This window comes from Miniopterus schreibersii (genome assembly GCF_964146895.1).
Source record: "Miniopterus schreibersii genome assembly, chromosome: 21".
Taxonomy (NCBI): Eukaryota; Metazoa; Chordata; class Mammalia; order Chiroptera; family Miniopteridae; genus Miniopterus; species Miniopterus schreibersii.
The window spans coordinates 9758834-9774296 of record NC_138123.1 but is presented as its reverse complement, the minus strand read 5'-3'; the positions used below and the strand labels follow the sequence as shown (position 1 = coordinate 9774296).

The 15463-nt window shown below is 45.3% G+C and overlaps 1 protein-coding gene across 2 annotated transcripts in view; it reads right to left on the bottom strand.

Moving 5' to 3' along the window:
• AKT3 (AKT serine/threonine kinase 3) overlaps positions 1 to 15463 on the bottom strand; it is a 139322-nt gene that overhangs the window by 8714 nt on the left and 115145 nt on the right. For both annotated transcript variants that reach the window (XM_081123965.1, XM_081123966.1), the window contains 3 exons: positions 14073 to 14201; positions 5064 to 5278; positions 335 to 422 (listed from right to left, as the gene is read on the bottom strand). In XM_081123965.1, coding sequence (XP_080980091.1) covers positions 335 to 422; positions 5064 to 5278; positions 14073 to 14201 — 432 coding nt within the window. The remainder of the gene's footprint in view (positions 1 to 334; positions 423 to 5063; positions 5279 to 14072; positions 14202 to 15463) is intronic.

The following is a 15463-nucleotide window of genomic DNA, read 5'->3' as shown; positions in this document are numbered from 1 at the left end:
CATCGACCTAGGATCCAGGAGATCGGGGTTCGATTCCCGGTCAGGGCACAGGCCCGGGTTGCGGGCTCGATCCCCAGCAGGGGGCGTGCAGGAGGCAGCCGATCGATGACTCTCACCATTGATGTTTCTCTCTCTCTCCCCCTCTCCCTTCCTCTCTCTGAAATCAATAAAGATGTATTTTTAAAAAAGAAAAACTGTGTGCTAAGTAGTTCAACATTCAATTAAATGATAAAGATGAAAAATACCATACCATTAAATTTTATTCACTTTAACATTTTTTGCTGTAAATTCACTTTAGCCAAAACATATCAATGCCACCAGGACGACAACCTACCTTTTTATCATAAACGTCTTGCCAGTTTACTCCAGAGAAGAAACTGTGTCTCATAATCTCTTTTGCATCATCTGGCCCTCCGCCAAGGCTACGAGAACAGGAATAAAACCAAATGAGCATAAAATGTTTACATAAGCCCAACGCGTAACAAAAAGTTTCCGTGAAATGTAATTTTCTGTGTGATAAATAGATCTTGTGATGACTAGCCATAAAAATGAAAATCTTGCGCTGTAAGACCCAATTTCCCTAACATGCTATTAACAAGAACTGGCCTCAGGACGGTCGGGTATCTGGAAAGAGCACAGGCTTTGGTGACAAACCTGAACCGGGCAGCCAGCTGGAACTTAGGGGATGTGTGACAATGAAAAATGTGCTTATTCTCGGTTTTCTCATCTGTAGAATGGGGTAATAATTCCAGCCTGGAAGATGACGGCAAGGGTTAGAAATAAAACAGGTAAGCACCTAGCACAGTAAACGGTAGCTACGATCACTGTCCATTCTATAGACCAAAATCATAGCCACCAGCTGACTTAGGAGTGGTTCTGACATAAATACCAGCTGACATTTTTGTTTATGGTAAAGACTAAGAGAGAAAAGTGATGCAGCAGAGACACACGTCAGAACTGCACCTGTCTGTCAGGGATGTGAGTGACTCCTTTGCTGAATGGCTGGTCAATAGTTTTGGAAGAGAAGAATATTTCCTCATTTTGGGGCCATTCATTCATAATGTAACGAATATAGGTAACTACCACCCTGGAAACTTAATCTGTATTATTAACAATTTCTCTACCAATTTCTTAAGTCTAAACAATCAACGAAACAACAAACCGAGCCCTGTGTTTGTCAATTCTGGTGATATAAAGACTCCCACCGTGGCCAACGGTAACGTGACAAAATATCATGGAGAGTTTTGAGTATTTCTCACCTTTGATATTAATTAACTTTGCAAATCTGTATAATTTAGTTTTCAATAATGGCTGTATTAGACAACCAGCTTACACAATTCTTGAAATTTATCGATCGGCTCTTAGGAGCTGGCAAGTGCCAGCTCCCTCACGCCACTGGGTAGGAAGCATTCTCCCGAGCTCTGGTTATTACTGGGTGTAAGAAACACGTGACTGGGAAGAATCTGGGCTCCTCGAACATGCTGTCAGAATGGAAAATAAAACCGTGAGCTGAGCTTTCAGACGGGGTCCGACCAGAAGAGCCACGTTCACATCGGGAGCTTTCCGGCTGGCCTCTGTCCACAGGTGACACTCAGCACCCCGCCCCCTGGCCCTGCTGCCTTTCGACCTCAAGTCGGGTGTGTCTCCCCCACCGTGGGTGGCGAACACTTGTGAGGACAGAGGCCAGTACTGGATCAGCCAAAAAGCATCTTAAGCTTGTGCTGTGGGAGCCAAAAAAGCAGACACTCCAAAGCACGTGTTTCTGAGAAGAACTGGACGCTCCGGAGTATGCGGCCGAGTGGCCTGCATGAGAAAAGTCGGGAGCTCATCGTATTTCCCTACAGTTTGTTACTGTTTGTCTGCTTTCATTCTGGATTATATGAGATGGAGCATGGGCAGAGGAGGCGAGGGAGGGTGGGCAACCAGAGGCATTTTGTAAAGACGGGGTTTGCACCCAGCTCCGCCCCTTAACTCTTCTGTCCGCCCTCCAGCCATCGCTTGGCTCTGGACACAACTGGCCCTTAATCCGTGTTTATCAAACACCTAGAAACCCAGGCGCCGGCCCGAGTGCCCGCGGGCTGGAAGAGAACGGCGGCTGCCGCCCCCAAGCTGGGCGAGGTTCTTAACCACGCGCGTCCTCGAGGTGCGAGACTGTCAAGTCTCAGCGCCCGTGACTCCGTAACGGACCACCCGAGACCTAAACAGGATCAAACTCCAGGACCCAGGACCCAGGCCTGTGGACCCGAACCCCGACCCAGAGGCCGCCCCACGTCCCGGCTGCCACGGCCTCCTCATCAGGAGCTCAGATCCTCCCCGAGCCGCTGGAGGGGACACGGGGCACACGTCCCCTACAGACTGGGCACAGGAAGACGCAGGCGATGCCAACGGGGGGCGCCCAGAGAGAGAATGAGACGGGAAAGCGAAATGACAGTGACCCTCTGACAACTGATGGCAGATGCGGAAGCCTGTCACTGGGTACACTTCCAAAGGCTCCTCGGGGCCCTGGGTGGCTCGCTCCCGACTCCCAGGACTGTCCGGGGCCCTCTTCCGTTCCTCCTCTGTCCTCCCAGGGCCCCAGCTCCCTCCTGGGTGGTGGCGGGTCGCCAGTCCACACACCCAGTTACTGTGATTCTGTGAGGCAGGGGTACCATCTTCCATCTGGGTTCTACAGAAACCCCCGACTGGGCAGAGCCAAAGCTGGTGTGGGCATCTACCCTGTGACCACCACCATCGTCTCAGCACTATCCAGTCCCCAAACTAGCCACTCGAGCTGGAAAGCTGGGGCGTCCCTGACTCCCCCCTCCTCACCGTTTCTACTGCATCACAAAGTCCCACTCACCGCGCCGTTCCCGCGCTTCAGGAAGGACCCCCCCCCCCCCCCCCCCGACCATCCGTACATCCTCTCACCTGCTCTGCCTCGGCCCACCTGCCCCGGCCCTTCGTTGCTCTAATCCACCCAGGACAAAGCCGCCAGGGTCACCTTTTCATAACGCAAATCTGATTATCCAGCCCCTTTAATAATTCAGTGGCATCTCCTCCCCTTTGGAATAAAGATTAAATATTTTTTAAGAAACATAAGGTCCTTGCAATCTACCACATCAGCTTCGCCTCCCAGTGTTACCCGACTCCTATTCTACACTGCAGTCCCCGAACTTCTCAAATGCCACGTTCATTTGCAATTCTAGCTGCTCTTTACATGTAAACTTCTCGGCGTCGACGCCAATGCCAGTCCCAACCCCACGAGCCAGCTCAAGCCGTCCAAACCCCCAAAGAGCTAATAACTGCAAAAGCGATTTGTATGAAGTTTAACCTGAGCACCTGTGAAACATACGTTCGTATGTTTTGTGCCCTGATTTTTCTATGAACATCTAGCCGGAGATTTTTCTGTGCATCCCTACATCCCCAGTATTTTAAGGCAGCGGTGGAGAGCTTGATACATCTACTGTAAAAGGAAATAGCAGATAATTGAAAATACCACACTTTCTCTTTAGACAATACCCACCTCTGGGTGCACAGACCTTTAAGAGTCGTCCTACTTACCGGGCCACTAACATTCTAAATTTACCCCACGTTTGCTGAATAATTATTAAGTACCTACTATGTGCTATCTACCCACTGGGTGGGGTGCGGGGAAGGATGACAATAAAAATGAGTGAGACACAGACATGGAAAGCACAGCACGGTTTTGCTCTACCAGCCATTTAAAGAGGGGGCCAGAGTCACCCGGAGGAGTCAGGAAAGGACAGGGTACAAAGTCACTGCCCTCGAAACCCAAACCAAGTATCAGGTCCCCAAATCAAGTAGGTAAAATGGAAATCCAAACTCTCTTTAATGATCACCTGTCATCAAGTGCCGCCTGTTACATTAATAGTGAAATCATCACATTAAATGGAATATATTTCAAAACCTGAGCCAAATGATAAACTGATGTAAGAAAGATACACAGGGTAGGGCAAAGGTAGGTTTACAGTTCTGAGTACACAAGACAGAGTTTACTCTGGTGTTATTATTTATTAATTATTGTGTTATTTCCTATACGCACAACTATAAACCTAATTTTGCCCCACCCAATATAAGAAATATCACACAGGCAGCCAGAACCTTGATTTCTCCTGTTTTACCTGGACATTGTGGACCTAGGATAAGTCACTTAAGTCCCCAAGTCCCCCTGGGCCTCTGTTTCCTCCTCAATCAACTGGAAATGAGCATGAGACCTACCTCCCCTGCTCTACAAGGCACTGAGACTGCAAAACAGACAACAGATCTGAAAATGCCCTGAATTAAAAAATAAAGAACAATCGCTTTACAAACGTACGGTCTGGTCTCAGTTACCAGAATCAGGAGACGCATCCTCACTGGTTCTTCGCAAAGCAAAAAGGTGGTGCCTCTTTCATTACGCTCGCTTATTTTTTTGCTGAAGGTCAAACCAGGCCCCTCGCCCATTTAAAAGCTAGAAGCGTGCAGTGGAAGCCACTCTAAGGTGGACGAAGCCCGCATTTTAGGGTCCACTTACTCCTTCGGCCGCTCATCCGGTCTATCGACAGGCTCACAATGAGCAGCAAACACAGACGGGACACCGTAAAGAAAAACGTTACGTGGGGTGTTATCGGAGATTAGGGGTGCTGTTAGTCCTCCGGGCCGTGCGTGGAGAACAGCACCCTCAAATGACGATTTAAAAAGTGGTAGATATGCTGGGGCGAGAGGAGGGTACAGGCAGGTCAGCGGGAACATACAGGCCCAGAGGCGGGCGGCAAAGGGGATCGTCTCACTCCCCCAGCAGCGAGCACCAGGGCCCGCAGGACAGTCTGCTCATAACACGGATATTAAACCCCCCCGAATCCTTATTTGGTAAAATCTGCAAAAAATGTCCACGCTGGGAAATAGTTGAGGGAATTTTTTTAAATGTTCTATATTATGCAGTTAAAAATAAGCCAGTATCCCAGTTGGAAGATGTGTGCACCGAACACACTGCTTCCCGCAGCCCGTCAGGTCTGAGTTAATTTCCACACCCCAGTTGCCACCCACCCTCATCGGCGTCCCACCGAACGTTCTCTGTGGCTCACCGTTTATTTGGATCCTTTATCAAGAGCCCTGAAAGCAGTGATTTTGCATCTGAGGAGAGGGTTCGAGGAAATTTGATGTCTTCCATTAGTATTAGTTCAAAAAGTTTTTCGTGATCCTGGTTGTAGAAAGGCAGCCTCCCACACATCATTTCATACATGACGACACCCAGGCCCCACCAGTCCACGGCTCGGCCATAGTCATTGTCCTCTAACACCTAAGAGTGAAACCAGCAAAAACAAAACAAAACAAAAACGAATGATTACGCGTTAACTTCTAAAGCATTATTTATAAAACACAGGACTTTCGCATAAAAATGAATCCGAACTTTCAAAGCCTTAGGTAGGCAATTCTTAGATCTTGACGTTGAAACTATGGAGCATCCTGTAAAGTACACAAACCACATCAAATATATGAAATGCTCAATATAGATCCAGAAACGGTCCGTGCGTACCAAAGGGGGCAGGGCACGCAACCGGTGCCAGGCACACAAGCAGGCGAGTGTGCAAAGGATCGGCGGGAAGCCGCTGGCAGGTCGGCAGTTTTCCCCGGGGCCCGCTTACTTTTTCATTCCGCTTCACTAACGGGGACTTTAAGTCACAACCCAGGGCTAAGCCACGCTATCGGAGAGCAGGTAGCAGGCCCTCCACACTCCTGCGGGGAGGAAGCCCTGTCACCGATGTCACCGGGACGAGGCCCGGGCGCGAGGGCCGTGCACAGGCCCTGGCAGCTCTCGGAGGCCCTGCGGGCGTCAGCTCAGGAAGCAGGCGGCCAGCGCTGAGCGGGAGGGTTTATTTGCTGGGCGATGATAAACTTTGCTGTCCGAAGCCTCGGGGCCCCAGGACAAGTTCTGTTGAACAGAATCAGCAAAGTCGTGGGCTCGGTACCCGGGCTGTATGTGCCTGGGGTTGGTTCCGCCAGCGACCAGGCTGTGCCAGGGCAACCTGTTCACGTCCGACCAGGAGAGCTTGCCGCTGGTCCCACGGAAAATCTGCTTGTGTCTCTGTTAGATACGTTTCCCATCCGATGGGGTTTTCTGCAGTTATTGAGAACTTCCCATATTTTATTTTAAATTACTGTATCTGAATAATCTTAAAGCTGACTTGTTCAGATCCTCTTAGCTTTGGGATAAACGGATCAGGAAAACCATACACGTGAAATTTATCCATTAAAAAAACCTTAGAACTGATTATATAAGAGAATTTGATACAGAAGGAACTCCTATTCCCAAACCTCCTTAGTTTTAAATAAGTAAATGCACTGTTGAAGGTTACTCCTATGTGACTTTTATTTAAAATTTACCAATAATTTTCATAGACTTGCACATGACATTTTTGATAGCTAAGGCACTTTGGTAGACAGTGTATTTAAAGATGGAGCATGTAACTTCAAGAAAAAACTATGTTACTGAAAGATATATTGGCAGTGTTGTCAAGCGCTATGAAAAGATTTCTATTCCAACTGCATCACTGTTTTGTGGCTAAAGAAGCCTAGAAACAAACAACATTGGCAAGAGATGAACACGAGACCACCTCTTGCATTTTCCAAAAACCTTTTGTAAATCACAAGCTAAGCAAAATATTTTCAGGAAAAACAATAAATTCTCATTTTTTATCTTTCGCCAAAAATATTTCAAATGTCCGTATGCTTGAAATGAGGAATCTGAGACTGTAGAGAAAACAAGAAGTAACCTAGAGAGGCAGAGAAATTCTCCTTGTGTACTTACGTTACAGGAAATGCTGTCAGACATAATTTTTAAATACCAGTGACTTTGGATTATTCAAGAATCCATCTCATGTCCAATGAGTAGCACGTATTGTTTGTGGGCCTTTTTCTAACAGATTAAGGATTTTATCTAATAACAAAAAATTTTAAAATCTAAATAACCTTTCTTTGCATTCCTACAGCACCAACAAAGCAGCGGCACATGCAGGCAAGAGCCAAATGTGGTTTTTAACCTCTTTTTTCATAAAACCATAAAAAGCATAAAAGCTGGATTAACTGCCTCCCGAACCCACATTTCACCAGCCGGGTTCTCATCCCCAGCTGGCAAAACTGGCAATCCTTTATTTTTGTTTAAATACCTGGTTTGCAGCCAGAAGGGAAAGTGAGTACATTAAAAAAAAAAAAAGGGGGGGGGCTATTTTTGAAGAGAAGTAGGCATCTGAAAAATAAAGCTGCATTGTACAAAAATCTGTTTCGATAAAATAAAATGTATTTTATTTAGCTTTGCAAAATGAACACTGATTCTCCAACTAAGCGGTTTTGCTTCTGAGCATAATGTGCTTTAATTGATATATACACGCAACGCTACAGTGAGAACCGCTTGCTGTGTCACTGTACTGAACACATTTGATGTAATATATTACGTTTTAGACACACAAGCTTAAAGCAACATTAAGGAGAAAACACTTCAGGCTTCTTGATCTAAGAGTCTTTGCTACCAATGAAAAAGAAAGATTTCTGCTCAACTCCTACCTCCAAACAGCTGGACGGTGAAACACACAAACATGTAAGTGGTTCTAATATTCTACACGTGGGTATATAATATGAAACATTAGCACTATTCACATAATGTCCTTCACTCTCCTTAAATAGAAATTATTTCAAAACACAGTACTTGGAAATCCTCTGGAAATTCCAGAGTGAATTTAAAATCCACAGCCTCTCCTGTATTTTTTTTTTTTTGGAAGATACTTTTCTCCCTCACTCAAAGCACTTCTTTTCCCCAAATTACAAAACCCTATAAAATGTATATTCTTTAACCTAAGAGTTGCAATTCCGTCCGGCTACCTCTGGTGATTTCGTTTCTGGCAAAAAGGTTCGTTCACCTCCTGGCCATCCGGAGACGGATCCGGGGGCTCCGTGGGCGGTCACAGGCGGTGACGGTGGGTGCAGGTCAACTCTGTCACAGCACAGTTACCCCGTAACGCGGAGATGCAGACCCAGACCTGCTCCAGCGAAGCAACCCGCTGAGGGGCTCAGCTCAAAGAGTCAACTAAAGAAAGTGTCTCTTGGCCATACAATCACTGTGCTGGCATGTGGCTAACCTCACGGACGCTTGGTGTTTCCCGCTGTCCCCACTGTCCCCTGTGACCTTAGATGGAGCCTGACTTTGTAAGTGAATTTAACACACGTGCCCAGACAGATGTAAAGGACAAGAGAGGATGTGGAACACACACAATAGATGTGACTGTTAAAGAAGGACAGTGGCTCACACCAAAGCCCCACCCGCACAGCACGAACTCCAGGAAAGGAGGCGGCGTTTCACGGGTCCCGCCGGGCCCGGGGACGGCTTCACGGTCGGGTCAGACAAAACCTAAGGTTCAAGGAGGTCACAGCAGGGACCAATTACTACGAAACAAATAGTCAATTAGTATTTAGAAATATCCGATGTAGACACTTGAGTTTATAAAACAACCAGGTGAGCTGAAAAAATCTAGCTCTTGAACGGTTACTGATTTCAAAAAATGATATTAAATTATCAACTATGTCTTTTAAAATCATACCATCAATGAAAATTCCCCATGTAAATATTTATTTGGCTAATGGGCACTTTCAAAGAACATATTCAACCCAATATTCTTTTACTAATTAGGTTTACCGGAAGGCTGAAGGAGTAGCTCTCCGAGCCTGCTCGCCAGGGCTACCCCATGCACCCGAGGCAAGCAATTACAGGGCTCTGTCTGCCCAGAGGGGCCTCCCGCCCAACCAACAGTCCTGGCAGAACAGATGGGGGCAAAAATTAAACATCTAAACAAACTGTCTGCACACCTATGTTGCGAAAGTAAACTATGAACTTGGATGAACCAATTTACCTCTAATTCAAAAATTTTTTTTCTGGTAACCTTGTATTTCAGGTAACTGATAGGTGTGTGTTTTATATATATATATATGTATACACACACACACACACACACACACACACACACACACTCTTACGTACTTTCTCATTGATGGAAACCCTTCCCATATTCTTAACATCACAGGAATTGGCTTTAAAAAAGACCTATAAATATTCTCATTCAGATTCTAAAACATACTGCAGCTTCGGGAGAAGTATTTCTTTCATACGAATTACGGATGCCATGGCTTCCTGGCACTTCCTTGATAAATATATATTCTCAACTGCTCTAATAACTCTTAGGAGATTGTACCTGCCCCCTGCTGGGAATGAGCATGCTGGCTGTCTCCTCGTGTACACACACCATTCCTGCACGCAGCTAACATCAGGCCTGCAAAAGCCATCTCCGGCTCGAACAGGCAACATTCTTTCTTTAAAAATTTACCTTATTATTGAGAGTATCACAGAGTCCCCCATTCCTCCCCGCTCTGCCCCACTCCGCCCATCTCCCACCCCGCCGGGCCTTCCATGGGCCAAGGCAACATCCTTGAACAAGAGAAAAGCTAAGCGGATACAATGCTGGTGACTAAATCACCCTGACACGTATCTTCCCAGAGACTTCTATACTTCCTTTCTACCCTAAAGCAACAACATCATGGGATTCCAAGAAACTGGTCTTTGTGCCCCAGGTAAGAACAGCCCTCGTAAAATACTACAGGCCGTCGATAGCGTTCCCAGTTGGCGTTAGTTTTGTTTATGTTCTTGGGCTTCGGAGAATTTAAAATTCAACTTTATGCTAAACTAGAACCACCCCAAAGTACTAAATGCAAACAAAAGCCCAAAGACCACATGATACTGAAAAAACTTCAGGTGAGAAACAGCTCCTCACAAGAACGGACAGACCTCCAGGCAAGTAAAAGCTGCTACTTATAAACACCGACAGACATCAACATTAACTAAAAAATACCCTTCTGGTTCATATTTTTAAAATGTCCCATCTGGGGACAAAATGGGATGGTTGTGAATATTACCCAGAAACGGTACAAACAGCAAGCAGGCACATCTGCCAGAACTTATTTTAGCTTCTTTTTTTCCATCGCCACTCGTGCCCCCGATCGGCTCTTCCCCCTCAGCCCTGCGACAGACGCTCTCACGAGTCCCGATGACAAAGCCCACCTTCCACCTGCACCCGGCCCGTGGCCGTGGCTCAGCCTGTCCCTTAACAGTGGCGACGAGACGTGCGCAGGACCATCCGGAAGATGGGAGCTGTCGGGTATCCCTACGAGGACAGGAGCTTCGTGAAGTCTCAACAGCTGAATAAAACAGCAGCGATGTACAGCTTTAGGGAGGCCACCGACACCACAAGAGCCCACGCGTGTGAAGACCCGGCTTCCCCGGTAGAAACGGCGGACCTCTGCCCGGGGCCACGCAAGACTAAGTCTGCGAGCCGAGGCCTTTCCCTGCGGACGAACTGCGCAAACCGGAGCAACCGGGGCCTCGCTCCGTTCCGAGGATCTCCCAAGGGCAGCGCTGACGCGACCCATAAAATGGCATCTTCTACATTTATTTTTTGTTGTATTTAAAATGAGGGCCCGGCCGGGCGTGGCTCAGCGGTTGAGCATCGACCTAGGATCCAGGCGATCAGGGTTCGATTCCCGGTCAGGGCACAGGCCCGGGTTGTGGGCTTGATCAGTGACTCTCTCATCATTGATGTTTCTCTCTCTCTCTCTCCCTCTCCTTTCCTCTCTCTGAAATCAATAAAGATACATTTTTTTAAAATAATAAAAAAATAAAAATAAAATGAGGGCATTAAATGCCATTCAGCACATTTAAATCTAGTAGGTTCTAACCACTCCCTCTGCCTGCACCACTCCATGCTACCTAATGCCTTTACCCTTAATTTATTTGATTTTTCCAAGCTCATTCTTGAAAAAGTTAACGTAGATCTTTGGCTTTAAATTTATATAGAATTTAATTTCCATTTGTACTATTATTTACACAGCATCACAATGGCTTTGAGCAAATCTTTGTATCAAAACAGTTATCAAAATATTCTGGTCTATTTCAGATATTTTCGAAATATGGGTTATATAAGATCTATTGAAACTAGTCGGTTTCGAAAGAAGAATGAACAATATGACCGTAAGTGGATGTTTTCTGAAAATGTGGTTCTAAAAGCTAAGACTGCATCAGAATACGTGTTCAGCTCCTGGAAAAAAATCTGTCTTACAGTTCTACGGAACAAAACTATATACACTTTCTCTCTGCACAGCAACCGCAACTAGAGGCAATGGATTTTCCAACAATCGAGCCTTTTTTTTTGCCATCTTTTTGTTAGTTCTAACTAGACTATCAGATAATTTTTATTTTTACACTGTTACAGACGTGCATTTCTCTAGGTTTCCAAAAGCACCTTATTCAACCTTCCCCATCTGTCACCATCTGCTTCTTTTTAGCATGTACTTTTTGTGTGATCACATAAACACGTGAAAAATATCTAACGTGCAGTGATTATCTGCGGGTACATTTGAGGACTGGGCATAATAACAGTGAACTGCCAAAACGCACTTAACACTTTTAATTTTGTTGGGTCTTGCATGTAGGCTGCATTTGATTTTCAAACTGTTTTGCAGTTGGAAAGTTGATCAGGTACTGCTAACTCAAGAGCAAAGCTGAGACTAAATAATTAGCACTGCATAAAATGGGTTGGATTTGAGAACAGCCAACTCAAATAATAAAGCTTAACAGTAAGATGTGATACGTGATTTCTCATTTCTTTTAAAATTTCTAGGTGTGAAAGTAGAGTTTGCAAAAATAAAGTCCCCTCGAAATATATTACTGTCCATGATGTATGGCCGGTCAAGTTGATTTCCTTCTAACATCAGTAAGAAAGAAAACGCATTCATCTGTAACTATATATGCAAGTGCATTCTTAGAGCTGGGGCCCACCAAATGCATGGTTCGTATGCATGCTAGGACTGGGTTTCTGCAATCGCTTAAAAAATACATGATTTCCCTGCTGTAACACTAAAGATCTGTAATTCTTCATCTAAAGAACTAAAAGAACATTTTTAAAATGCTTTTTTCAACAAATGGCATTTGTATACTGTAAGAGTTCGCTCTTCTGGTGGTCTCTGCCGCAAGAAACTTAAATTCATTTAAAATGTAAGTTTATACTTAAAAATCGGCTACGAATCTGATACAGAGGACAGTTCATGGGTCTGAACTGATTTTTAACAGTCCTTTTTGCAGCATCTTTTAAATATCCTTCATCTGTCTGAACAGCAAAGCATTTCTAGCCGATCCAAACAATTCGAGAGGAAAAAGAGGCGAGCGCTGGAGGCTGCAGAGATCTCTGGAAGGTGTGGACACGTCTCGGGGAGAGGGGAGATCCCGACGGAGGGGCGGTGCCGGCCACGCACAGGTCTGCAAAGCGGCTATTTCCACGCCGCCGAGAGAGGCCTGGCGCTGGGGCGAGCGCTAGAAACGTCAGGGTTCGGAAGTGACCCTTCAGCTCCCTCCGACCATCTGACCGCAGGGCCGCCTCGCCCGCTCAAGTGACTCTCCCTTCTCCGCGGGGCCCATCTCAACCTGCGATCCCGCCCTGTCCCCTGTCCAGCCCCCCAGGAGGCCACGCATCGCCCCTCCCCTGCCCGGACCCCGCACAGCTCCGGCCCGGCCACCACCGTTCGCAGGGCAGCCACTGCTCTCTGCGTCCCACCGCCTTAGGGAGCACTGCTCCAGGCGAGGACCAGCCATTCTTACTGTCCCTGTAGTCCTAGCACCTAACAGATGCGGGCACCTAATAAATATTCAGTATTTCCTCAATGGATGGATGGATGGATGGTGGATGGATGGATGGTGGATGGATGTTCTTAGTGAAATGGTTCACATCGAAGACCAGAGAAAGGACTTCAATTCTTGCTTTTAAAAGCACAAACACATTCAAAGTTATCCTGATTTAACAAGCATGTAGTGTTTGACATAAATACTTAAAATATAAGAATTAAAATTGCATGAGGAGTTAGTTGTCTCAAGATTTGTCGTCCTCAAACCGTAACTATGATCACTCTACTCTCCCCGCTAAACATGAGGATCAAGATTTTAATTATGGGATATAAACTGCTTTTAAAGACCAGACTTCTACAATATTTAAGAAATATATGTATTTATACATACACAGAAATGTTTTCTTACTTGTCTTTAAAAAGAAATTGATAATTTCTTATAAATTATAAACATTCTGTTTAGAAACAATTGGGCTCTTCTTGCATTAAATTCTTGGTTTTGTTTCGTTGATGACATTTGCATGTAGAACAATATCAGTTTCTTCCATCATCTGCTTTTAAAATGAGATGTATTTATCTTCTACAGAAATAATTTCCCCTAATTGTGACATAACTAATTCTGTTATTCTAAAAATGGGATGCATCACCCACAGCAAATGTATAGCGGGGGAAACTGAGCTCCAGAGAAACAACATGTTTGTTTTTTCACCATGTTCACAAAACGATCCTACTCCAGAGGAAGTTCCCTGACAGCAGTGTCCTTTGTGTCTCGTTGCTGTAACCACATCACTCAGAAAAACACGCCACACACAGCAGACACACAATATACACCTGCTGGATAAACAAAGAAACGACTTACTCTGGAGCCCTCACAGCATGGCCCACGGTCGGAACGGCTTTGGTCTGAATTCCAGAACGCAGCTACTCTCATTTCATTAACTCTCCCAAAGAAATACTGCCTGGTAACTACGAAAACCCACAATACTACAAACCCCAGTGATCAGTTTCTTTGTTTCTAAGGAAAATCCAAGTGGCTTAGAGAACTGTAAACATTTTTGAGGTCGTTCAATTATTCTGTTTTAATTAATGAATGAATGAAAAGGGCATAATAAAAAAATAAAATATGGCCAACAACTAAAAATGGACTTACTCTATTATAGCGAGCGCCTTTGTGCTCATAAAGTTTATAAAATTATATATATATGTGTATATATATATCTTTGCCATAATATCATGTTGAACAGTGGGAGCCAAATAGATTCGGTTCGCGTTGAAATTCAGGTAAAAAGAGTAGGTCCTGCGATTTCTGTTAATGCGTAAGTGGTTTCCTTTGCAAAGCACGTCAATGTTCCTTCCTCCTGTGAATGGGACCAGCCTACCTCTGGTGCCAGGTACTCTGGTGTCCCACAGAACGTCTTCATAGTGGCTGCATCCGTGATCCCTTCTTTGCAAAGTCCGAAATCCGTAATTTTTATGTGCCCGTCTTTATCCAGCATCAAATTCTCCAACTGCATAGGAAGGAAAATGCCATGATTTGTCCTACAGTCTTCAAATCTAGGAAAATACTGTTTTGAAACAATCACTGAACTCTGAGTAAGATATTTTGAAAAGAGAACATAGTTGTTGTTAAGAGGACTTTCCAGCACTTACAAACCCTGTAGCTTCCTAATTCATATGTAAAAAGAAATGTGTTTTATCAAATACTTTGAAGGTAAAATTAGTGATTTTTTAAACCAATGGGAGGAAGAGCCATTATCGTGTTAAGTTCTGAGAATTAAAGCCCAATTAACTTTTCAAAGCAAAAACCAATTCTCTTTTTATTTAAATAAATTGTGATCCTAAATAATCCCAGAGATGAGCATCTTCTGGATACATACAGATGGTTTTCAACAACAACTCTTGGGAATCTATTGCTATTATAAAATATTCACTTACAGTCTACCTGGAACTTGAGAGGTTCCCTGGGACACAGGACTTAACAGTTCTGTACCTGGGGGTGTCCTGGGCAAACCAGGACAGTCGCTCATCGCCCACCCTCCTTGTTTTATGAGTCAGCTTTAAAAAACTGCAATGAGCCTGACTGGCGTGGCTCAGCGGTTGAGCATCGACCTTGGATCCAGGAGATCGCGGTTCGATTCCCGGTCAGGGCACATGCCCGGGTTGGGGGCTCGATCCCCAGTCGGGGGCGTGCAGGAGGCAGCCGATCAATGACTCTCATCATTGATGTTTCTCTCTCTCCCTCTCCCTTCCTCTCTCTGAAACCAATAAAGATATATTTTTTGAAAATTGCAGTGACATAGTAAGCCACAGGGTCAGCCCAAGGAGTGACTGAGGGGGCAGGGTCATGACGACGGGGCGAGGGGCACGCCGCATGGGAGGCCGCAGAGAGCACAGCGGGTCAGAGCATGGGGTCCGGTTAGAGAGCTCACATGTACGTTCAAGCCTGACCCTCGCTCAGTGACCCTGGGCTATTGATTTGTGTGCCTCGACTTCATCTATAAACCAGAGGCAAGTAACAGCAACAACCTAATGGGACTGTTTTGAGAATCAAAACCACGTCACCAGCTTAGTCCATTGCTTTAAGTCGCTTACCAGGCTTCTAGAAGTCCATGGCCTCACCTGTAAACATGGATCGGCTCTAAACTACGATACCACCTAAAGGGTCTCGCTCTATTATGCAGAATCCCGTGCACCATGGACACAAGCAACATTTGGATAACTTTTTAATGTTTGGGTGCTCACGCTCTATCTATTCTCCTTGGTGTATATT